General features: G+C 38.6%; 1 protein-coding gene across 1 annotated transcript in view; it reads right to left on the minus strand.

Annotated features, from left to right (window-relative positions):
• Nucleotides 1-24828, minus strand: part of LOC128692203 (alpha-2-macroglobulin-like) — a gene marked incomplete at its 5' end in the record, with an annotated part of 260699 nt that overhangs the window by 47085 nt on the left and 188786 nt on the right. The window contains 2 exon segments of the mRNA XM_070096368.1: nt 2672-2945; nt 14678-14782. Of these exon segments, the coding sequence (XP_069952469.1) occupies nt 2672-2945; nt 14678-14782 (379 nt within the window).

Below are 24828 nucleotides of genomic sequence, written 5' to 3' on the forward strand. Positions count from 1 at the left end.
CTGTTATTTGGCTTGAGAAGATATTCTAAACGTGTCAATAAACTCATGATTAACCCTTTCAGGGTCCAAGGCCCAAATCTGGAGTCACGCACCAGTGTCCAAGAATTTTCAAAAAAAAAATTTGTTATTTTTTCTTGTGAAATCGTAGAGAATCCTTTTGTGAAGGTAATAAAACAAAAAGTACGAAATTTGGTGGAAAATTGACGAAATTATGCTCTCGCGAATTTTGATGTGTCAGCGATATTTACGAATTGGCGATTTTGCCGACTTTGACTCCCATTTTAGGCCAATTACATTATTCCAATCAACCAAATTCTTAGCTATTTCACTAGTATTACCTCTATTCTATCGATTGAGCACAAGAAATCATCAAGTCAACTGTTTCAACTACAAAATAAAGTGATCGGAAATTGTTAATTTGGCCAATTTAACACAAAGTTCAAAATATTCCAATTTCAAAATAGGGTCCAGAATGAACAATGTAGGCATTCCTGGCACTAAACTAACATTTCCTCTGTTCATTAGTTATGTTTTGAGGCTTTACAAATAAATTCCATTTTGATTTTTTATTCACATAATGAATTTTTATTCACACCAAAAAATAGAAGATTTACTGTTATGCAATACTGTAATAATTGTATAAATATCATCACCATATTTGTGAATGTATATTAGACCCACCAGCTGACGTGTATTAGACGTGTGAGGTCGTTTGTTTACTCTTGAATATCGGCAAAAATTTAACATTTCCGCTACTTTGAGCTCAGTTTCAAGCCATTTCCAATGCTAAAACCAATCAAAATCATCTCTATTTCTGTAATATGTCTTCCATTCTATCAAATGAGACCAAGAAATCACAAATACAACTATAAAAAACATACGAAAAAACACTGCAAAGTTGCTGTTTTAACCCTTTGAGGGTTTTGGTCGTACTAGTACGTCTTACGCATAGGGGTTTTTGACGTACTAGTACTCATAAATTCTAGCGGCCTCAAATCTAGTGGGAGAAAGCTGGTAGGCCTTCATATGAAAGAATGGGTCTATGTGGTCAGTGTGCACAGTCTAAAAAAAATCCTGCAGCACACAGTGCATAATGAGAAAAAAAAAACTTTGACCATTTTTTTTAATAAATCAGCGACTTTGCAGTGTATTTTCGTATGGTATTTATTGTTGTATTCTAGTTTTCTTGGTCTCATTTTATAGAATGGAAGACATATTACAGAAATTGAGATGATTTTGACTGGTTTTACAATGAAAGGTGCCTTGAAATTGAGCTCAAAGTAGCAGAAATGTTCGATTTTTACCAAACTTCAAAAGTAAACAAATCGTGCCAAGCGTGCAATACACGTCAACTGGTGAGTCTAATATTCTTTCAGAAGTGCACCAATAATATTTATACCATTTTTACACTAATGCAGTAGTCTGCATAACAGTAAATCTTATATTTTTTGTGAAAATAAAAATTCAAAGTGGAAAGCAAAAGAATATAAGAGGGGCCTTGAGACGTGACTAATGACTAGAGGAAATGTCATTTTAGTGCCAGGAATGTCTTTCTTGTTTATTCTGGACCCTATTCGGAAATTGGCATCTTTTGAAATTTGTGTGAAATTGGCAAAATTGCTAAATTCTGACCACTGTACTGGATAGTTGAATTTATAAATGGGTGGTTTCTTGCACCCATTCGATAGAAAAAATGGAGTTCTAGCGAAATATTCATGTTTTTTGTCGACTAGTACAGTGAAATTGGCCGAAAATGGGGCAAAATCGCCGATGCGTAAACATCGCCAAGACCGCTAACTTTGCGAGAGCATAATTCCGTAAGTTTTCTATCAAATTTCAAACTTTTGGTGTCTTTATGATCGGGAAAAGATTCTCTATCTTTTCATAAGAGAAAATAATTTTTTTTTTTTTTAAATTTGGCCGACCCTGAGAACGAGTTTCGGAGAGGGCCTGTCGACCCTCAAAGGGTTAATCGAAAAATCATGATTTCATTTTTTTTCTCTCATTATACACAGTGTGCTGCAGGATCTGTTTTATGTGGTGCACTCATACCACATAGATGTATTCTCTCATATCTAGGCCCAAATGTACCACTCACAGTTTATCAGAGTGAGCTGAGCTCATGGCGTAGATCTACGGTTTGGACCCTGAACGTAAAGCCATAGATCTACGGGACGGACCCTGAAAGGGTTAATTTTCCTGGTGATGGGCTCTCGACCACAGAACTGACCCAGCCCTTCCCGATTACCACCCATTCCCCAGTTGTATAATCCATACAGATTTAATTAACAATTCCCCATGAATATATGAATATTAATCATGATTAAAATTACGAGTCTTTCCTCAGGCTGTTATTGTAGCCTCGTGCTAAGAGTTGTATATCTCTCAGGTTATTTTGTAATTTGCCAGCTGTAAAATCGTGTACTAATTTTATTTGTATACAGAAATATTTTTAAAAACTGATATGCTTGTGTATTTACTTCAAAAATAACTGAATACCTGCAATTGTATTCTTAAATTTATACATTCACATTGGCAGGCTTCAGAAAAAAAAAATGTGTATAAATTGCATCAAATCTTTGAAAAATTAATGAAATAATATATGATGCAAAAAAAAAAAGTAAAAAAAGAAAAAAAATATTTATTCAATAATTAACATGTAAAAACACACCTGCACCAGCTGGAATTTCCCAGTGCATAGAATGAGAATTTTCCATGGCAGTATTGATTACTTTTTCAATAACTGATTGTGCTTCAGATAGCCCTGATAAAGCCAGAGCATATGCCTTCAGTGCAGCTGTGTAGGGATCTTGAGACTGGTCTGCAAGCAAGCAGAAAGCTGCCTCACTGATAGCTGCACTTGACGGTGGCTCACCAGCTTCCAGGAGAGAAATAAGTACGTAGGCTGTCAAGGGCACAGGGGAACTATCATCACCAAGACCACCCTGTAAATAACATTAAAAGTAGAGGTGTTAGAGCTCTTGTTACTAGAACAAGATGTAATCGAGTCATAGAATTGCCTGTGAGAACCTCAGAGAATTTTTTGGTGACATGTTTAGTGTTAATAATTTATTGGAGATTTTAACCGATATTGGTCATATTAACTTGATATGATAATATTTATTTGTGTTGTCTGTTCATTGTTTTTATTAATAATTTTAAAATTGATTGTCTTTTTTGCAAATTTTACCTATTTTTTCATGACCAGTCTAGACAGTTTCGAATATATCACAACTACTAGTAGAGGTGATACTAACATCACCCATATAAATCTTTAAGAAAGTACTCAAAAGCCAAATAACCAGTTTTATAGAAATCTACAAACTTTGTAACCCAGGTCAATTTCGTTTAAGCACAGAAAGGTCCTGCCTGTTGCAGTCAGTAGGCCACAAAGAGAAAATTACTGAGGCACTGAAAACACAGAAAAAAAGACAGACATCCTATATACAGATTTTGCAAAACTACCTGCAGTACATAACCATGCAGAGATAACTTAAAAAATGAGATCAGTAGGTGTAATGGGAAATATATGGAAATAGATTCTAAAATTCTAAGAAAATGGTTACAGAGTAAAATCTAGTTTTTGCAAGATAAAGAAGGTTTGCACCATAAGGTTCAGTATTGGCATCTTATTGTTTCTGATCTTCATAGGAAATATTAATAAAAACAATAGATACCGCTTTACATTTTTTTTTGCAGGTGACACTAAAATAAGAGCTAAATTAGTCACAATAAAATCACAGAATGACTATAGAGATGTAAGAGTACCTTTCATAAGAACATAAAAACATAAGCATGAAGGAACACTGCAACAGGCCTACTGGCCTATGCAAGGCAGGTCCAATTCTCCCACCAGCTTAAGCCAACACCTTGACCTAGTCAGGTCAGTCATGTCACTTAAGGGAGGAGCACGGCATCTGACCTAGTAGCACAAGCTAGTCAGGTCACCCACCCACACCCACTCATGTATTTATCCAACCTATTTTTAAAACTACACAACATCTTAGCTTCTACGACGGTACTCAGGAGTTTGTTCCATTCATCCACAACTCTATTACCAAACCAGTGCTTTCCTATATCCTCCCTAAATCTGAATTTTTCCAGTTTAAAACCATTGTTGCGAGTCCTGTCTATGTTAGATATTTTTAGCATGCTATTTACATCCCCTTTATTAATTCCTGTTTTCCATTCATACACCTCAATCATATCCCCCCCTAATTCTATGCCTTTCTAGAGAGTGCAGATTCAGGCCCTCAGTCTATCCTCATAGGGAAGATTTCTGATACATGGGATCAACTTTGTCATCCTCCTCTGTACATTTTCCAGTGCATTTACCGTATGTACATTCTATAATATGGTGACCAAAACTGTGCAGCATAATCTAAATGAGGCCTAACCAAAGATACACAGAGTTGAATAACGACCTAAGGACTCCTGTTATTTATACGTCTTGCTAGGAAGACAAGGATTCTGTTAGCTTTACTGCGAACACTTATGCACTGTTGTCTTGTTTTCAGATAACTGGTAACCAGAACTCCTAAATCCTTTTTGCAATCCGTAATATTAAGAGAAGAAGAAAAACTTTATAAAACTGGGATGCTTGAATGTGTGTGGATGTAGTGCAGATGATAAGAAACAGATGATTGCTGATGTTATGAATGAAAAGAAGTTGGATGTCCTGGCCCTAAGCGAAACAAAACTGAAGGGGGTAGGGGAGTTTCGGTGGGGGGAAATAAATGGGATTAAATCTGGAGTATCTGAGAGAGTTAGAGCTAAGGAAGGGGGTAGCAGTAATGTTGAAGGATCAGTTATGGAAGGAGAAAAGAGAATATGAATGTGTAAATTCAAGGATTATGTGGATTAAAGTAAAGGTTGGATGTGAAAAGTGGGTCATAATAAGCATGTGTGCACCTGGAGAAGAGAGGAATGTAGAGGATAGAGAGAGATTTTGGGAGATGTTAAGTGAATGTATAGGAACCTTTGAACCAAGTGAGAGAGTAATTGTGGTAGGGGACCTGAATACTAAAGTAGGAGAAACTTTTAGAGAGGGTGTGGTAGGTAAGTTTGGGGTGCCAGGTGTAAATGAAAATGGGAGCCCTTTGATTGAACTTTGTATAGAAAGGGGTTTAGTTATAGGTAATACATATTTTAAGAAAAAGAGGATAAATAAGTATACAAGATATGATGTAGGGCAAAATGACAGTAGTTTGTTGGATTATGCATTGGTAGATAAAAGACTGTTGAGTAGGCTTCAGGATGTACATGTTTATAGAGGGGCCACAGATATATCAGATCACTTTTTAGTTGTAGCTACACTGAGAGTAAAAGGCAGATGGGATACAAGGAGAATAGTTGCATCAGGGAAGAGAGAGATGAAGGTTTATAAACTAAAAGAGGAAGCAGTTAGGGTAAGATATAAACAGCTATTGGAGGATAGATGGGCTAATGAGAGCACAGGCAATGGGGTCGAAGAGGTATGGGGTAGGTTTAAAAATGTAGTGTTAGAGTGTTCAGCAGAAGTTTGTGGTTACAGGAAAGTGGGTGTGGGAGGGAAGAGGAATGATTGGTGGAATGATGATGTAAAGAGAGTAGTAAGGGAGAAAAAGTTAGCATATGAGAAGTTTTTACAAAGTAGAAGTGATGCAAGGAGGGAAGAGTATATGGAGAAAAAGAGAGAAGTTAAGAGAGTGGTGAAGCAATGTAAAAAGAGAGCGAATGAGAGAGTGGGTGAGATGTTATCAACAAATTTTGTTGAAAATAAGAAAAAGTTTTGGAGTGAGATTAACAAGTTAAGGAAACCTAGAGAACAAATGGATTCTCAGTTAAAAATAGGAGAGGAGAGTTATTAAATGGAGAGTTAGAGGTATTGGGAAAATGGAAGGAATATTTTGAGGAATTGTCAAATGTTGATGAAAATAGGGAAGCTGTGATTTCGTGTATAGGGCAAGGAGGAACAACATCTTGTAGGAGTGAGGAAGAGCCAGTTGTGAGTGTGGGGGAAGTTCGTGAGGCAGTAGGTAAAATGAAAGGGGGTAAGGCAGCCGGGATTGATGGGATAAAGATAGAAATGTTAAAAGCAGGTGGGGATATAGTTTTGGAGTGGTTGGTGCAATTATTTAATAAATGTATGGAAGAGGGTAAGGTACCTAGGGATTGGCAGAGAGCATGCATAGTTCCTTTGTATAAAGGCAAAGGGGACAAAAGAGAGTGCAAAAATTATAGGGGGATAAGTCTGTTGGGTATACCTGGTAAAGTGCATGGTAGAGTTATTATTGAAAGAATTAAGAGTAAGACGGAGAATAGGATAGCAGATGAACAAGGAGGCTTTAGGAAAGGTAGAGGGTGTGTGGACCAGGTGTTTACAGTGAAACATATAAGTGAACAGTATTTAGATAAGGCTAAAGAGGTTTTTGTGGCATTTATGGATTTGGAAAAGGCATATGACAGGGTGGATAGGGGGGCAAGGTGGCAGATGTTGCAGGTGTATGGTGTAAGAGGTAGGTTACTGAAAGCGGTGAAGAGTTTTTACGAGGAAAGTGAGGCTCAAGTTAGAGTATGTAGGAAAGAGGGAGATTATTTCCCAGTAAAAGTAGGCCTTAGACAAGGATGTGTGATGTCACCGTGGTTGTTTAATATATTTATAGATGGGGTTGTAAGAGATGTAAATGCGAGGGTCTTGGCAAGAGGCGTGGAGTTAAAGGATAAAGAATCACACATAAAGTGGGAGTTGTCACAGTTCCTCTTTGCTGATGACACTGTGCTCTTGGGAGATTCTGAAGAGAAGTTGCAGAGGTTGGTGGATGAATTTGGTAGGGTATGCAAAAGAAGAAAATTAAAAGTGAATACAGGAAAGAGTAAGGTTATGAGGATAACAAAAAAGATTAGGTGATGAAAGATTGGATATCAGATTGGAGGGAGAGAGTATGGAGGAGGGGAATGTATTCAGATATTTGGGAGTGGACGTGTCAGCGGATGGGTCTATGAAAGATGAGGTGAATCGCAGAATTGATGAGGGGAAAAGGGTGAGTGGTGCACTTAGGAGTCTGTGGAGACAAAGAACTTTGTCCTTGGAGGCAAAGAGGGGAATGTATGAGAGTATAGTTTTACCAACACTCTTATATGGGTGTGAAGCATGGGTGATGAATGTTGCAGCGAGGAGAAGGCTGGAGGCAGTGGAGATGTCATGTCTGAGGGCAATGTGTGGTGTGAATATAATGAAGAGAATTTGTAGTTTGGAAGTTAGGAGGAGGTGCGGGATTGCCAAAACTGTTGTCCAGAGGGCTGAGGAAGGGTTGTTGAGGTGGTTCGGACATGTAGAGAGAATGGAGAGAAACAGAATGACTTCAAGAGTGTATCAGTCTGTAGTGGAAGGATGGCGGGGTAGGGGTAGGCCTAGGAAAGGTTGGAGGGAGGGGGTAAAGGAGGTTTTGTGTGCGAGGGGCTTGGAATTCCAGCGGGCATGCGTGAGCATTTTTGATAGGAGTGCTGTTGAAGTGTGAGCAAAGTAACATTTATGAAGGGATTCAGGGAAACCGGCAGGCCGGACTTGAGTCCTGGAGATGGGAAGTACAGTGCTTGCACTCTGATGGAGGGGTGTTAATGTTGCAGTTTAAAAACTGTAGTGTAAAGCACCCTTCTGGCAAGACAGTGATGGAGTGAATGATGGTGAAAGTTTTACTTTTTCGGGCCACCCTGCCTTGGTAGGAATCAGCCAGTGTGTTAATAATAATAAAAAATATTAAGATCTACATTATTTAGTTTATATGTGGCATGGTTATTTTCCTGTCCAACATTTAGAACTCTGCATTTTTCTATATTAACCCCTTGACTGTCGCAACCCCCAGTCCTGAGGTGTCTCCTGGTGTCGCAAAATTTAAAAAAAAAAAAAATTATTTTTTCTTATGAAATGATAGAGAATCTTTTCCCGATTGTAAAGACACCAAAAAATCGAAATTTGATGGAAAACTGACGGAATTACGCTCTTGCAAAGTTAGCGACCTCAGCGATATTTACAAATAGGCGATTTCGCCCACTTTAAGCCCTATTTTCGGCTAATTCCATTGTTCCATTCGACCAAACTCATAACTATTTCTTTAGAACTCCATTTTTCTATCGATTGAGTACAAGAAACTGCCCATTTACCGATTTCAACTACCCAATAACGTGGTCAGAAATTTGCAATTTGGCCAATTTCACGAAAATTAAAAAATATGACAATTTCAAAATAAGGTCCAGAATGAACAATGCGGACATTCCTGGCTCTAAAATAACATTTTCTTTGTTCATCAGTCACATCTCCAGGCCCCTCTGATATTGCTCTTGCTTTCTACTTTGAATGTTTATTCAAACAAAAAATAGAGATTTACTGTTATGCAGACTACTGCAATATTGTAATAATTGTATAAATAATGTCAACCCATTCATGTCTGCATATTAGAATGGCTAGTTGGACATTTATTGGACAATGACATCATTTGTTTACTTTTGAACATCGGCAAAAATCAAACATTTTCCCTACTTTGAGCTCCATTTCCAGGTTCTTTTTATAGTAAAACCAATCAAAATCACCTCTATTTCTATAATATGTTTTCCATTCTATCAAATGAGACCAAGAAAACGAGAATACAACCATAAATACTATACGAAAATATACCACAAAGTCGGCATTTTAATTAAAAAAAAAAAGTCGGTGTTTTTTTTATCTCATTATGCACCGTATGCTCCAGGTTTTTTTTTTATATGGTGCACACTGACCACAAAAGACCTATTCTCTCACATGTGGGCCTACCAGCTTTCTCCTGCTTGAGTTGAAGCCGCTAGAATTTATGAGTATATATACGTAAAACACAGTACGTACCTTGTAAAACGTATATATATGACCAAAACAGTCAAAGGGTTAAACTGTGTCTGCCACTTTTGTTTAATAGACAAAGTAATGTAAATGCATCAGAGGCCTGGACAATGACAGGTTGTATTATGAGAACCTTCAGAACAAGAAATGCCATGCCAGTGGTTAAAATTTTCAAATCACTTGTTATCTCAAGTCTGAAATATAAGTTTGTGTCAGAATAGCAAAGTTGTGATACCTATGTAGGCCTTCGGGTGGATAACAGCAATAGTCTAGTTAACTAGGCAATTAACAATAAAGAAAATAATATTGCTAAAACATAAATGTTCTGGTACTTTTATTAATTCACACCATTTAAAAAGAAACCAGAGAGAAGAGTGTGAAGAAGTGTTCTTTATAGCTTAAGAAATAGTTCCTCTTTCAAAATAGGCGAAATATCCAAACTAGAAATGTTAAAAAATATATATTACCACTAGCATAGCTTAGGTAAAAAATTCATTCCACTGGAATTGTCCCATAATTCTTGTAGCACACTCCCAAAAGTATATATTAGTGGAAGAATTCTAGATCTTTGAGATGGTTGAAAAGTCAATTTATTTGAGTAATCTGATCCAAGTTCTAAATGACCAAATTATATAGGAAACTTGTACTTCTGAGCAAGGCCAGAAGTTGACCACTTTATTTAGAGGCAAAGGGTCCATTCAGTACTCCCTAAACTCTCAACACAATCTGTCCAACTGCAGCTCCAGGAGACTGTCTTCCCAGATCATCTCTACCAGCTATTGGATAATAAATATTTATTGCTCTAGACAATGTCTAGAGCTGGCACCAGTAGTTTTTTCAAGTGCCAAAGAGTCTGAGATAGGATTTAACTTCACAACAGAATTATAAATGTTAGTACTGTACTGTTAAACACGGCGAGCTAATTTCCTGTTGTAAGTTATTTGATAGATCAAAATCCTTAAGAGTTAATTTGTTGTTGCTATTCAAATCTCTCACCAAAACTGACAATTTTTTATTCATCTATTTAATTCAAAAACCCATTTTTATTTTTGTGCATAAATGCGTAAATGTGTGGTGTAAATATTATGCAGAAAATTCGGAGTGTGGAAATTAGGAGAAGGTGTGGAGTTAATAAAAGTATTAGTCAGAGGGCAGAAGAGGGGTTGTTGAGGTGGTTTGGTCATTTAGAGAGAATGGATCAAAGTAGAATGACATGGAAAGCATATAAATCTATAGGGGAAGGAAGGCGGGGTAGGGGTCGTCCTCGAAAGGGTTGGAGAGAGGGGGTAAAGGAGGTTTTGTGGGTAAGGGGCTTGGACTTCCAGCAAGCGTGCGTGAGCGTGTTAGATAGGAGTGAATGGAGACGAATGGTACTTGGGACCTGACGATCTGTTGGAGTGTGAGCAGGGTAATATTTAGTGAAGGGATTCAGGGAAACCGGTTATTTTCATATAGTCGGACTTGAGTCCTGGAAATGGGAAGTACAATGCCTGCACTTTAAAGGAGGGGTTTGGGATATTGGCAGTTTGGAGGGATATGTTGTGTATCTTTATATGTGTATGCTTCTAGACTGTTGTATTCTGAGCACCTCTGCAAAAACAGTGATAATGTGCGAGTGTGGTGAAAGTGTTGAATGATGATGAAAGTATTTTCTTTTTGGGGATTTTCTTTCTTTTTTGGGTCACCCTGCCTCGGTGGGAGACGGCCGACTTGTTGAAAAAAAAAAAAAAAAAAAAAAAAAAAAATATACTATTCACTTCTTTATACGTATTATGAAGGAAGAAGTTTATAAGCTATCCTCGAATGGAAACGTGATTTATAGGCAACCCTTTTCCATAATGCTCAAAATGGAAAATACTCAAATATACATAATAAACTAATTATTATCAGGTAGTAGGTTGGCAGACAGCAACCACACAGGGAGGTACTACCGTCCTGCCAAGTGAGTGTAAAACGAAAGCCTGTAATTGTTTTACATGATGGTAGGATTGCTGGTGTCTTTTGTCTGTCTCATAAATATGCAAGATTACAGGCATGTCTTGCTACTTCTACTTACACTTAGGTCACACTACACATACATGTACACGTTTATTTATACACACTCATCTGAGTTTTCTTTGATTTTATCTTAATAGTTCTTGGTCTTATTACTTTTCCTTTTATATCCATGGGGAAGTGGAATAAGAATCTTTCCTCCGTAAGCCATGCGTGTTGTAAAAGTCAACTAAAATGCCGGGAACAATGGGCTAGTAACCCCTTTTCCTGTAAAGATTACTAAAAAGAATAAGAAGAAGAAAATTGTCAAAGTGGGAAGTCTGAATGTGCGTGGATGTTGTGCAAATGATAAGAAAGAGATGATTGTGGATGTTATGAATGAGAAGAAACTGGATGTCCTGGCTTTAAGTGAAACAAAGCTGAAGGGGGTGGGAGAGTTTCAATGGAGAGGAATAAATGGGATTAGGTCAGGGGTTTCAAATAGAGTTAGAGCTAAAGAAGGAGTAGCAATAATGCTGAGGGATAAGTTATGGCAGGAAAAGAGGGACTACAAATGTATAAATTCAAGGATTATGTGGAGTAAAATAAAGATTGGATGTGAAAAGTGGGTTATAGTAAGTGTGTATGCACCTGGAGAAGAGAGAAGTGTAGAGGAGAGAGAGAGTTTCTGGGAAATGTTGAGTGAATGCGTGGGGAGTTTTGAATCAAGTGTGAGAGTAATGGTGGTTGGGGATTTTAATGCTAAAGTGGGTAAAAATGTTATGGAGGGAGTAGTAGGTAAATTTGGGGTGCCAGGGGTAAATGTAAATGGGGAGCCTTTAATTGAGCTATATGTAGAAAGAAATTTGGTAATAAGTAATACATATTTTATGAAAAAGAGGATATATAAATATACAAGGTATGATGTAGCACGTAATGAAAGTAGTTTGTTAGATTATGTATTGGTGGATAAAAGGTTGATGGGTAGGCTCCAGGATGTACATGTTTATAGAGGGGCAACTGATATATCGGATCATTATTTAGTTGTAGCTACAGTTAGAGTAAGAGGTAGATGGGAAAAGAGGAAGGTGGCAACAACAAGTAAGAGGGAGGTGAAAGTGTATAAACTAAGGGAGGAGGAAGTTTATATAAAGGGAAAGGGGACAAAAGAGATTGTAAAAATTATAGAGGAGTAAGTTTACTGAGTATAACAGGAAAAGTATACGGCAGGGTTATAATTGAAAGAATAAGAGGTAAGACAGAATGTAGGATTGCGGATGAGCAGGGAGGCTCCAGAGTAGGTAGGGGATGTGTAGATCAAGTGTTTACATTTAAGCATATATGTGAACAGTATTTAGATAAAGGTAGGGAAGTTTTTATTGCATTTATGGATTTAGAAAAGGCATATGATAGAGTGGATAGAGGAGCAATGTGGCAGATGTTGCAAGTATATGGAATAGGTGGTAAGTCACTAAATGCTGTAAATAGCTTTTATGAGGATAGTGAGGCTCAGGTTAGGGTGTGTAGAAGAGAGGGAGCTTACTTCCCGGTAAAAGTAGGTCTTAGACAGGGATGTGTAATGTCACCATGGTTGTTTAATATATTTATAGATGGGGTTGTAAAAGAAGTAAATGCTAGGGTGTTTGGGAGAGGGGTGGGATTAAATTATGGGGAATCAAATTCAAAATGGGAATTGACACAGTTACTTTTTTCTGATGATACTGTGCTTATGGGAGATTCTAAAGAAAAATTGCAAAGGTTAGTGGACGAGTTTGAGAATGTGTGTAAAGGTAGAAAGTTGAAAGTGAACATAGAAAAGAGTAAGGTGATGAGGGTATCAAATGATTTAGATAAAGAAAAATTGGATATCAAATTGGGGAGGAGGAGTATGGAAAAAGTGAATGTTTTCAGATACTTGGGAGTTGACGTGTCGGCAGATGGATTTATGAAGGATGAGGTTAATCATAGAATTGATGAGGGAAAAAAGGCGAGTGGTGCGTTGAGGTATATGTGGAGTCAAAAAACATTATCTATGGAGGCAAAGAAGGGAATGTATGAAAGTATAGTAGTTCCAACACTCTTATATGGATGTGAAGCTTGGGTGGTAAATGCAGCAGCGAGGAGACGGTTGGAGGCAGTGGAGATGTCCTGTCTAAGGGCAATGTGTGGTGTAAATATTATGCAGAAAATTCGGAGAGTGGAAATTAGGAGAAGGTGTGGAGTTAATAAAAGTATTAGTCAGAGGGCAGAAGAGGGGTTGTTGAGGTGGTTTGGTCATTTAGAGAGAATGGATCAAAGTAGAATGACATGGAAAGCATATAAATCTATAGGGGAAGGAAGGAGGGGTAGGGGTCGTCCTCGAAAGGGTTGGAAAGAGGGGGTAAAGGAGGTTTTGTGGGCGAAGGGCTTGGACTTCCAGCAAGCGTGCATGAGCGTGTTAGATAGGAGTGAATGGAGATGAATGATACTTGGGACCTGACGATCTGTTGGAGTGTGAGCAGGGTAATATTTAGTGAAGGGATTCAGGGAAACCAGTTATTTTCATATAGTCGGACTTGAGTCCTGGAAATGGGAAGTACAATGCCTGCACTTTAAAGGAGGGGTTTGGGATATTGGCAGTTTGGAGAGATATGTTGTGTATCTTTATACGTATATGCTTCTAAACTGTTGTATTCTGAGCCCCTCTGCAAAAGCAGTGATAATGTGTGAGTGTGGTGAAAGTGTTGAATGATGATGAAAGTATTTTCTTTTTTGGGGGATTTTCTTTCTTTTTTGGGTCACCCTGCCTCGGTGGGAGACGGCCGACTTGTTGAAAAAAAAAAAAAACTAATTATTGCAATGAAAGATTGCAGTGTAGAACCCATGCTGGTTTAGTGTTGTTTTGTGCATAAGCACACTAAATGATACAAATAGTGTTATGTAATTGAGAAAAGTATAGGCAACATAAGCAACATAAAATTGTCATTTCTATCAACTGATATAAAAAAATATTAGAAACGTTTCTGCAGGAAATGCTTGATCAATCATGCTGTGAATTCTAAAGTATGTGAGCATGCAGGCTTCTGGTAACAATAACCTAGCTGATCAGGCTGTTGAACTGTCATCAAAAGTCAGGCTGATGGAGGTCGTGAGGTCGTAACCTGAACTGCTGCTTGTGAGGTCGAAACCTGAACTACTGCTTGTGATTTTGTAACCTGGACTGCTGCTTGTGAGGTCGTAACCTGGACGCTGCTCGTGAGGTCGTAACCTGAACTGCTGCTTGTGATTTTGTAACCTGGACTGCTGCTTGTGAGGTCGTAACCTGAACTGCTGCTTGTGATTTTGTAACCTGGACTGCTGCTTGTGAGGTCGTAACCTGGACGCTGCTCGTGAGGTCGTAACCTGAACTGCTGCTTGTGATTTTGTAACCTGGACTGCTGCTTGTGAGGTCGTAACCTGGATGCTGCTCGTGAGGTCATAACCTGAACTGCTGCTTGTGATTTTGTAACCTGGACTGCTGCTGCTGAACTGCTTGTGACTGCTGCTTGTGAGGTCGTAACCTGGACTGCTGCTTGTGAGGTCGTAACCTGAACTGCTGCTTGTGATTTTGTAACCTGGACTGCTGCTTGTGAGGTCGTAACCTGGACTGCTGCTTGTGAGGTTGTAACCTGGACTGCTGCTTGTGAGGTTGTAACCTGAACTGCTGCTTGTGAGGTCGTAACCTGAACTGCTGCTTGTGAGGTCATAACCTGAACTGCTGCTTGTGAGGTCATAACCTGGACTGCTGTCATCAAGTTTGCTTTCTGGTCTTCTGTGTCTGCTTTTATTACGTGTTCTTTCTAATAAGTAAAGGAATACAACCAATCAACTTACCTTCATGCCTTTATGAAAAACTTTCCCAACTGATTCAAAGCATCCATTTTCCATCTGCTTGCGCTTTAACCAGTCTCGGCTCATATCTAAATCATTCCCATCAATCTGTAAGAAAAAGTATATAAATTAATGTCATACAAATGTTTACTACTGCTTTAAAATGATGAATGAATATGGAAAAAATAAAGAGAATTTCAACTAGGTACATTATTTTCTCCATCAGTTATATATGGAGTCCCACAATAGAATAATCACTGTATAAAAGGTTGACTGGGGCAACTTGAACTTCAGTGTCATTACATGTATAATTAATACAATCATAATGAGCAAAACTACAGGTGTAGGAAAAAAATTTATTGCAATATACAAGTAAAAGATAACAGCTTTAAATATCTGTAATGGTCTTGGCATGTGATACGTTCACCACTGTTCCACTGAGTTACAATCCTTACTAATATGGAGATTTCACAGCTAACTTGTCTATGTCAACAGTACCAGCTGTGATGCTACTGTTCCATCCTACAACCCCATTAGTATTCATGGCATATCAGTTCTTAGACACTTTAAAGCCATATAGTCCACAAAGATAAGTCATAATGATCACTGTTAGTGAATAAATAGAAGACTAGACAGGGACTCAAACCATGGTCCTGGCACGTAGCAGGTCCAGATAGTAAGGAAATAGCTGGTGTCAGAAAAGTAGTAGAGACAGATCTTCTAGTTCCAAATCTTCACTATTAGAAGCCTGGTATCTGAGATAGTAGAATGAAGGACCTGACAATTTGACAATTTTGGGACCACAGTTCAAGCCTCTTCTCCATCCTTCCGTTTATTCATTGATAATCATTTATTACAACTTAATCTGAGCTCATGGACAATATGGCCTTGAGGCCTGATGAGAGGTTCTCATTTGGGCTACAGTTGGTGCACATGACAGAATATAGTACAGTAAGATTGTACTGTAAAAATTATAGAGGAATAAGTTTACCGAGTTTACCAGGAAAAGTGTACGGAAGGGTTATAACTGAAATAATTAGAGGTAAGACAGAATGTAGGATTGCAGATGAGCAAGGAGGTTTCAGAGTGGGTAGGGGATGTGTAGATCAAGTGTTTACATTGAAGCATATATGTGAACAGTATTTAGATAAAGGTAGGGAAGTTTTTATTGCATTTATGGATTTAGAAAAGGCATATGATAGAGTGGATAGGGGAGCAATGTGGTAGATGTTGCAAGTACAGTGGAGCCCCGGTTCGCAATGCCATCGGTATCCAATAAATCTGGTATTCGATGCATTGTATCGCAAAAATTTTGCCTCGCTTCCCGTTACAAAACCTGGTAGTATATGCGATTCGTCCGAGACATGTCCACGTGTGGCCTGAACTGCCCCGTGTGTGCCAGTGTTTACAAGCCAGCAAGTGTGCTCGTATCTAGGGATACATTCGGTACATTCCTTATTATCACAGTGTTTTTGGTGCTTGTTACTGCAAAATAAGTCACCATGGGCCCCAAGAAAGCTTCTAGTGCCAACCCTTCGAGACCAAGGGTGCTAATGACTATTGAAATGAAGAAAGAGAGAATTGCAAAGTACGAAAGTGGAGAGCGTGTGTCGGAGCTGGCCAAGTTGTATACAAAACCCCAATCAACCATCTCTACCATGGTGACCAGGAAAACAGCAATCAAAGAAGCTGTTCTTGCGAAAGGTGCAACCTGTACCGCAAGTGTTAGAAAATGTTGAGAGACTGTTATTAGTGTGGATAAATGAAAAACAGATGGCAGGAGATAGCATCTCTCAAGCGATCATTTGTGAAAAGGCTAGGCAGTTGCATGACGATTTGGTAAAGAAATTGCCTGCAACTAGTGGTGATGTGAGTGAATTTAAGGCCAACAAAGGTTGGTTTGAAAGATATAAGAATCGTAGTGGCATACATAGTGTGATTAGGCATGGTGAGGCTGCCAGTTTGGACCAAAAAGCAGCTGAAAAATATGTGAAGGAATTCAAGGATTACATAGACAGTGAAGAATTTAAACCTGAACAAGTGTTTAATTGCAACGAAACAGGCCTGTTTTGGAAGAAACTGCCAAGCAGGACCTACATTACTCAGTAGGAAAAGGTACTTCCAGGACATAAGCCTATGAAAGACAGGCTTACTCTTCTGATGTGTGCCAATGCTAGTGGTGATTGCAAAGTGAAGCCTTTATTGGTGTATCACTCAGAAACTCCCAGAGTGTTCAGGCAAAAGAATATCCTCAAGGCTAATTTGTGTGTGCTGTGGAGGGCAAACACTAAGGCATGGGTCACTAGGGACTTTTTCTATGACTGGGTACTCCATGCATATGCCCCCTATGTGAAAAATTACCTATTTGAAAAGAAATTAGACCTTAAGTGCCTCCTGGTATTAGACAGTGCCCCTGGTCATCCTACAGACTTGGCAGAGCGACTTTCTGGGGACAAGAGCTTCATTAAGGTGAAGTTTTTGCCCCCTAATACCACTCCTTTCCTGCAGCCCATGGACCAGCAGGTCATTTCCAACTTCAAGAAACTGTACACAAAAGCTGTGTTTGAAAGGTGCTTTGAAGTGACCACAGACACTCTATTGACTAAAGGAGTTTTGGAAGGATCACTTTAATATCCTCAATTGTGTAAACCTTATAGGTAAGGCTTGGGAGAGAGTGACTACGAGGACCTTGAACTCTGCCTGGAAAAAACTGTGACCAGAATGTGTAGACAAAAGGGATTTCGAAGGGTTTGAGGCTAACCCTGGGAATCCTATTCCAGTTGAGGAATCCATTGTGGCATTGGGGTTGGAGGTTAGTGGGGAGGATGTGGAAGAGTTGGTGGAGGAGGACAATGACGAACTAACCACTGATGAGCTGCTAGATCATCTTCAACAGCAAGAGGCCAGACCTGAGGAAACTGCTTCAGAGGAGGTAATTGAGAAATTGAAGAAGTTGCCTACTTCAAAGATTAAGGAAATGTGTACAAAGTGGCTTGAAGTGCAAAGCTTTTTTGATGAAAATCACCCTCACACAGCTACTGTAAGCCGTGTTGGCAACCTGTACAATGACACTGTTGTGAAGCACTTTAGGAAAGTCATACAGGAACGAGAGATACAGGTCTCTATGGACAGATATGTTGTGCAACAGAAGTCCAGTGACTCTCAAGCTGGTCCTAGTGGCATTAAAAGAAGAAGGGAAGTAACCCCGGAAAAGGACTTGCTACCTCAAGTCCTACTGGAAGGGGATTCCCCTTCTAAACAATAGGTTCGACACACTCCCCTCCTCCCATCCCATCAGTCATCACCAGATCTTCATTAAAAGTAAGTGTCATGTATTCTATTGTTAGTAGAGTACATACTGCAAACTGTGCATGTCTTCTTCAGTTTGTGTGCATTAAACTTAATATTTCATGTGGTAAAAGTTTTTTTTTTTCATACTTTTGAGTGTCTTGCACGGATTAATTTGATTTCCATTATTTCCTATGGGGAAAATTGATTCGCTTTCCGATAATTTTGGTTTATGATGAGCTCTCAGGAACGGATTAATATCGCAAACCGGGGTCCACTGTATAAAGAGTTTTTATGAGGATAGTGAGGCTCAGGTAAAAGTAGGTCTTAGCCAGGGATGTGTAATGTCACCATGGTTGTTTAATATATTTATAGATGGGGTTGTAAAAGAAGTAATGCTAGGGTGTTCGGGAGAGGGGTGGGATTAAATTTTTAAAGGGGTGGACCGGTAAGCCAGCGGAAGGCCTCGGTCAGATGACCAAAAGCTCCAAAGGCGGGTCATCATCTGACTAAGATCCGCGTCACGAAACATTTGTCCTGTTTCCTGACGAACCTTACCTAACCTAACCTAACCTATGGGGAATCAAATACAAAATGGGAATTGACACAGTTGCTTTTTGCTGATGATAATGTGCTTATGGGAGATTCTAAAGAAAAACTGCAAAGGTTAGTGGACGAGTTTGGGAGTGTGTGTAAACGTAGAAAGTTAAAAGTAAACATAGAAGAGAGTAAGGTGATGAGGGTATCAAATGATTTAGATAAAGAAAAATTGGATATCAAATTGGGGAGGAGAGTATGGAAGAAGTGAATGTTTTCATATACATGTACTTGGGAGTTGACGTGTCGGTGGATGGATTTATGAAGGATGAGGTTAATCATAGAATTGATGAGGGAAAAAAGGTGAGTGGTGCATTGAGGTATATGTGGAGTCAAAAAACGTTATCTATGGAGGCAAAGGAGGGAATGTATGAAAGTATAGTAGTACCAACACTCTTATATGGGTGTGAAGCTTGGGTTGTGAATGCAGCAGCGAGGAGGCAGTTGGAGGCAGTAGAGATGTCCTGTCTAAGGGCAATGTGTGGTGTAAATATTATGCAGAAAATTCGGAGTGTGGAAATTAAGAGAAGGTGTGGAGTTAATAAAAGTATTAGTCAGAGGGCAAAAGAGGGGTTGTTGAGGTGGTTTGGTTATTTACAGAGAATGGATCAAAGTAGAATGACATGGAGAGAGTTTAAATCTGTAGGAGAAGGAAGGTAGGGCAGGGGTCGTCCTCGAAAAGGTTGCAAGGAAGGGGTAAGGGAGGTTTTGTGGGCGAGGGGCTTGGACTTCCAGCAGGCGTACGTGAGAGTGTTCGATAGGAGTGAATGGAGACGAATGGTATTTGGGACCTGACGATCTGTTGGAGTGTGAGCAGGGTAATATTTAGTGAAGGGATTCAGGGAAACCGGTTATTTTTATATAGCCGGACTTGAGTCCTGGAAATGGGAAGTACAATGCCTGCACTCTAAAGGAGGGGTTCGGGATATTAGCAGTTTGGCGGGATATGTTGTGCATCTTTATACGTATATGCTAATAAACTGTTGTGTTCTGAGCACCTCTGCAAAAACAGTGATTATGTGTGAGTGAGGAGAAAGTGTTAAATGATGATGAAAGTATTTTCTTTTTGGAGATTTTCTTTCTTTTCGGGTCACCCTGCCTCAGTGGGAGATGGCCGACTAGTTGAAAAAAAAATATATATATACAGTGGACCCCCGCATAACGATGGCATCACATAGCGATTATTTCGCATACCGCTTACTTTAATTGCAAAAATTTTGCCTCACATACCGCTTAAAAACCCGCTTACCGATTTTCGTCCGAGACGCGTCCAATGTGCGGCCTGAGCCACGCTCACATGTTCCGCCGGTGGCATTGTTTACCAGCCAGCCTCCGCGGTAACATCCAAGCATACAATCGGAATATTTCGTATTATTACAGTGTTTTCGGTGCATTTTCTGGAAAATAAGTGACCATGGGCCCCAAGAAAGCTTCTAGTGCCAACCCTACAGCAATAAGGGTGAGAATTACAATAGAGATGAAGAAAAAGATCATTGATAAGTATGAAAGTGGAGTGCATGTCTCCGAGCTGGCCAGGTTGTATAATAAACCCCAATCAACCATCGCTACTATTGGTGGTACAGCTGCTGCTGCTGCTGCACTGTCAGCTGCTGCTGCTGCTGTAGCACCGTTGTTGGTGTGGCTTATTGAGAATACCAAGAAACAATTAACCCCAGAGGATTTGCCACCCAGGATAACCCAAAAAAGTCAGTGTCATCGAAGACTGTCTAACTTATTTCCATTGGGGTCCTTAATCTTGTCTCCCAGGATGCAACCCACACAAGTCGACTAACACCCAGGTGAACAGGGAAAAATGCCTGGAACTAGTGCTCATATTGGTGAATTTAAAGCCAGCAAAGGTTGGTTTGAGAGATTTAAGAATCGTAGTGGCATACACAGTGTGATAAGGCCTGTTCTGGAAGAAAATGCCAAACAGGACCTACAGTACTCAGGAGGAAAAGGCACTCCCAGGACACAGTGTCTCATCAGTCATTGCTGCATCTTCAATAAAGGTAAGTGTCATTTATTCTTCATTTAGTAGACTAGTACATGCACAATATATACTGTGCATGTACTACTCTACTATTGTGCATGTATCCTTCTCTTTGGGTGTGGGAAAATGTATATTTCATGTGGTAAAATTTTTTTTTTCATACTTTTGGGTGTCTTGCACGGATTAATTTGATTTCCATTATTTCTTATGGGGAAAATTCATTCACATAGCGATTATTTCGCATAACAATTACCCCTCTTGCACGGATTAAAATCGTTAACCGGGGGTCCACTGTATATATATATATATATATATATATATATATATATATATATATATATATATATATATATTTATATATATATATATAAATATATATATATATATATATATATATATATATATATATATATATATATATATATATATATATATATATATATATATATATATATATATATATATAAATGGGAAGTACAATGCCTGTACTTTAAAGGAGAGGTTTGGGATATTGGCAGTTTGGAGGGATATGTTGTGTATCTTTATACGTATATGCTTCTAAGCTGTTGTATTCTGAGCACCTCTGCAAAAGCAGTGATAATGAGTGAGTGTGGTGAAAGTGTTGAATGATGATAAAAGTATTTTCTTTTTGGGGATTTTCTTTCTTTTTTGGGTCACCCTGCCTCGGTGGGAGACGACCGACTTGTTGAAAAAAAAAAAAAAAAAAAAAAAAATATATATATATATATATATATATATATATATATATATATATATATATATATATATATATATATATATATATATATATATATATATATATATTCTTTTCTTTCAACAAACTGGCGGTATCCCACCGAGGCAGGGTGGCCCAAAAAGAAAAACAGAATTTTCTCTTTTTCAAATTTAGTAATTTATACAGGAGAAGGGGTTACTAGCTCCTTGCTCCTGGCATTTTAGTCGCATGGCTTACAGAGGAAGAATTCTGTTCCATTTCCAAATGGAGAATTTTATATATATATATATATATATACATGTATATATATAAATATATATATATATATATATATATATATATATATATATATATATATATATATATATATATATATATATATATATATATATATATATATATATATATATATATGTGTGTGTGTGTGTGTGTGTGGTGTAAATATTAAGCGGAAAATTCGGAGTGTGGAAATTAGGAGAAGGTGTGGAGTTAATAAAAGCATTAGTCAGAGAGCAGAAGAGGGGTTGTTGAGGTGGTTTGGTCATTTAGAGAGAATGGATCAAAGTAGAATGACATGGAAAGCATATAAATCTATAGGGGAAGGAAAGAGGGGTAGGGGTCGTCCTCGAAAGGGTTGGAAAGAGGGGGTAAAGGAGGTTTTGTGGGCGAGGGGCTTGGACTTCCAACAAGCGTGCATGAGCGTGTTAGATAGGAGTGAATGGAGACGAATGATACTTGGGACCTGACGATCTGTTGGAGTGTGAGCAGGGTAATATTTAGTGAAGGGATTCAGGGAAACCGGTTATTTTCTTATAGTCGGACTTGAGTCCTGGAAATGGGAAGTACAATGCCTGCACTCTAAAGGAGGGGTTCGCGATATTGGCAGTTTGGAGGGATATGTTGTGTATCTTTATACGTATATGCTTCAAAACTGTTGTATTCTGAGCACCTCTGCAAAAACAGTGATAATGTGTGAGTGTGGTGAAAGTATTGAATGATGATGAAATTATTTTCTTTTTGGGGATTTTCTTTCTTTTTTGGGTCACCCTGCCTCGGTGGGAGACGGCCGACTTGTTAAAAAAAAAACATATATATATATATATATATATATATATATATATATATATATATATATATATATATATATATATATATATATATATATATATACATATATATATATATATATATATATATATATTTTTTTTTTTTTTTTTTTCAACAAGTCGGCCGTCTCCCACCGAGGCAGGGTGACCCAAAAAAGAAAGAAAATCCCCAAAAAGAAAATACTTTCATCATCATTCAACACTTTCACCACACTCGCACATTATCACTGTTTTTGCAGAGGTGCTCAGAATACAACAGTCTAGAAGCATAAACATATAAAGATACACAACATATCCCTCCAAACTGCCAATATCCCAAACCCCTCCTTTAAAGTGCAGGCATTGTACTTCCCATTTCCAGGACTCAAGTCCGACTATATGAAAATAACCGGTTTCCCTGAATCCCTTCACTAAATATTACCCTGCTCACACTCCAACAGATCGTCAGGTCCCAAGTACCATTCGTCTCCATTCACTCCTATCTAACACGCTCACGCACGCTTGCTGGAAGTCCAAGCCCCTTACCCACAAAACCTCCTTTACCCCCTCTCTCCAACCCTTTCGAGGACGACCCCTACCCCGCCTTCCTTCCCCTATAGATTTATATGCTTTCCATGTCATTCTACTGTGATCCATTCTCTCTAAATGACCAAACCACCTCAACAACCCCTCTTCTGCCCTCTGACTAATACTTTTATTAACTCCACACCTTCTCCTAATTTCCACACTCCGAATTTTCTGCATAATATTTACACCACACATTGCCCTTAAACAGGACATCTCCGCTGCCTCCAACCGTCTCCTCGCTGCTGCATTTACCACCCAAGCTTCACACCCATATAAGAGTGTTGGTACTACTATACTTTCATACATTCCCTTCTTTGCCTCCATAGATAACGTTTTTTGACTCCACATATACCTCAACGCACCACTCACCTTTTTTCCCTCATCAATTCTATGATTAACCTCATCCTTCATAAATCCATCCGCCGACACGTCAACTCCCAAGTATCTGAAAACATTCACTTCTTCCATACTCCTCCTCCCCAATTTGATATCCAATTTTTCTTTATCTAAATCATTTGACACCCTCATCACCTTACTCTTTTCTATGTTCACTTTCAACTTTCTACCTTTACACACATTCCCAAACTCATCCACTAACCTTTGCAATTTTTCTTTAGAATCTCCCATAAGCACAGTATCATCAGCAAAAAGTAACTGTGTCAATTCCCATTTTGAATTTGATTCCCCATAATTTAATCCCACCCCTCTCCCAAACACCCTAGCATTTACTTCCTTTACAACCCCATCTATAAATATATTAAACAACCATGGTGACATTACATATCCCTGTCTAAGACCTACTTTTACCGGGAAGTAGTCTCCCTCTCTTCTACACACCCTAACCTGAGCCTCACTATCCTCATAAAAACTCTTTACAGCATTTAATAACTTACCACCTATTCCATATACTTGCAACATCTGCCACATTGCTCCTCTATCCACTCTATCATATGCCTTTTCTAAATCCATAAATGCAATAAAAACTTCCCTATCTTTATCTAAATACTGTTCACATATATGCTTCAATGTAAACACCTGATCTACACATCCCCTACCCACTCTAAAACCTCCTTGCTCATCCGCAATCCTACATTCTGTCTTACCTCTAATTCTTTCAATTATAACCCTACCGTACACTTTTCCTGGTATACTCAGTAAGCTTATTCCTCTATAATTTTTACAGTCTCTTTTGTCCCCTTTCCCTTTATATAAAGGGACTATACATGCTCTCTGCCAATCCCTAGGTACCTTCCCCTCTTTCATACATTTATTAAACAAAAGTACCAACCACTCCAACACTATATCCCCCCCTGCTTTTAACATTTCTGTCATGATCCCATCAGTTCCAGCTGCTTTACCCCCTTTCATTTTACGTAATGCCTCACGTACCTCCCCCACACTTACATTCTGCTCTTCTTCACTCCTAAAAGATGGTATACCTCCCTGACCAGTGCATGAAATTACTGCCTCTGTTTCTTCCTTAACATTTAAAAGTTCCTCAAAATATTCTCGCCATCTTCCCAATACCTCCATCTCCCCATCTACTAACTCCCCTACTCTGTTTTTAACTGACAAATCCATATTTTCCCTAGGCTTTCTTAACTTGTTTAACTCACTCCAAAATTTTTTCTTATTTTCATTAAAATTTCTTGACAGTGCCTCTCCCACTCTATCATCTGCTCTCCTTTTGCACTCTCTCACCACTCTCTTTACCTTTCTTTTACTCTCCATATACTCTGCTCTTCTTATAACACTTCTGCTTTGTAAAAACCTCTCATAAGCTACCTTTTTCTCTTTTATCACACCCTTTACTTCATCATTCCACCAATCACTCCTCTTTCCTCCTGCCCCCACCCTCCTATAACCA

Source organism: Cherax quadricarinatus, chromosome 53 (genome assembly GCF_038502225.1).
Source record: "Cherax quadricarinatus isolate ZL_2023a chromosome 53, ASM3850222v1, whole genome shotgun sequence".
Taxonomy (NCBI): domain Eukaryota; kingdom Metazoa; phylum Arthropoda; class Malacostraca; order Decapoda; family Parastacidae; genus Cherax; species Cherax quadricarinatus.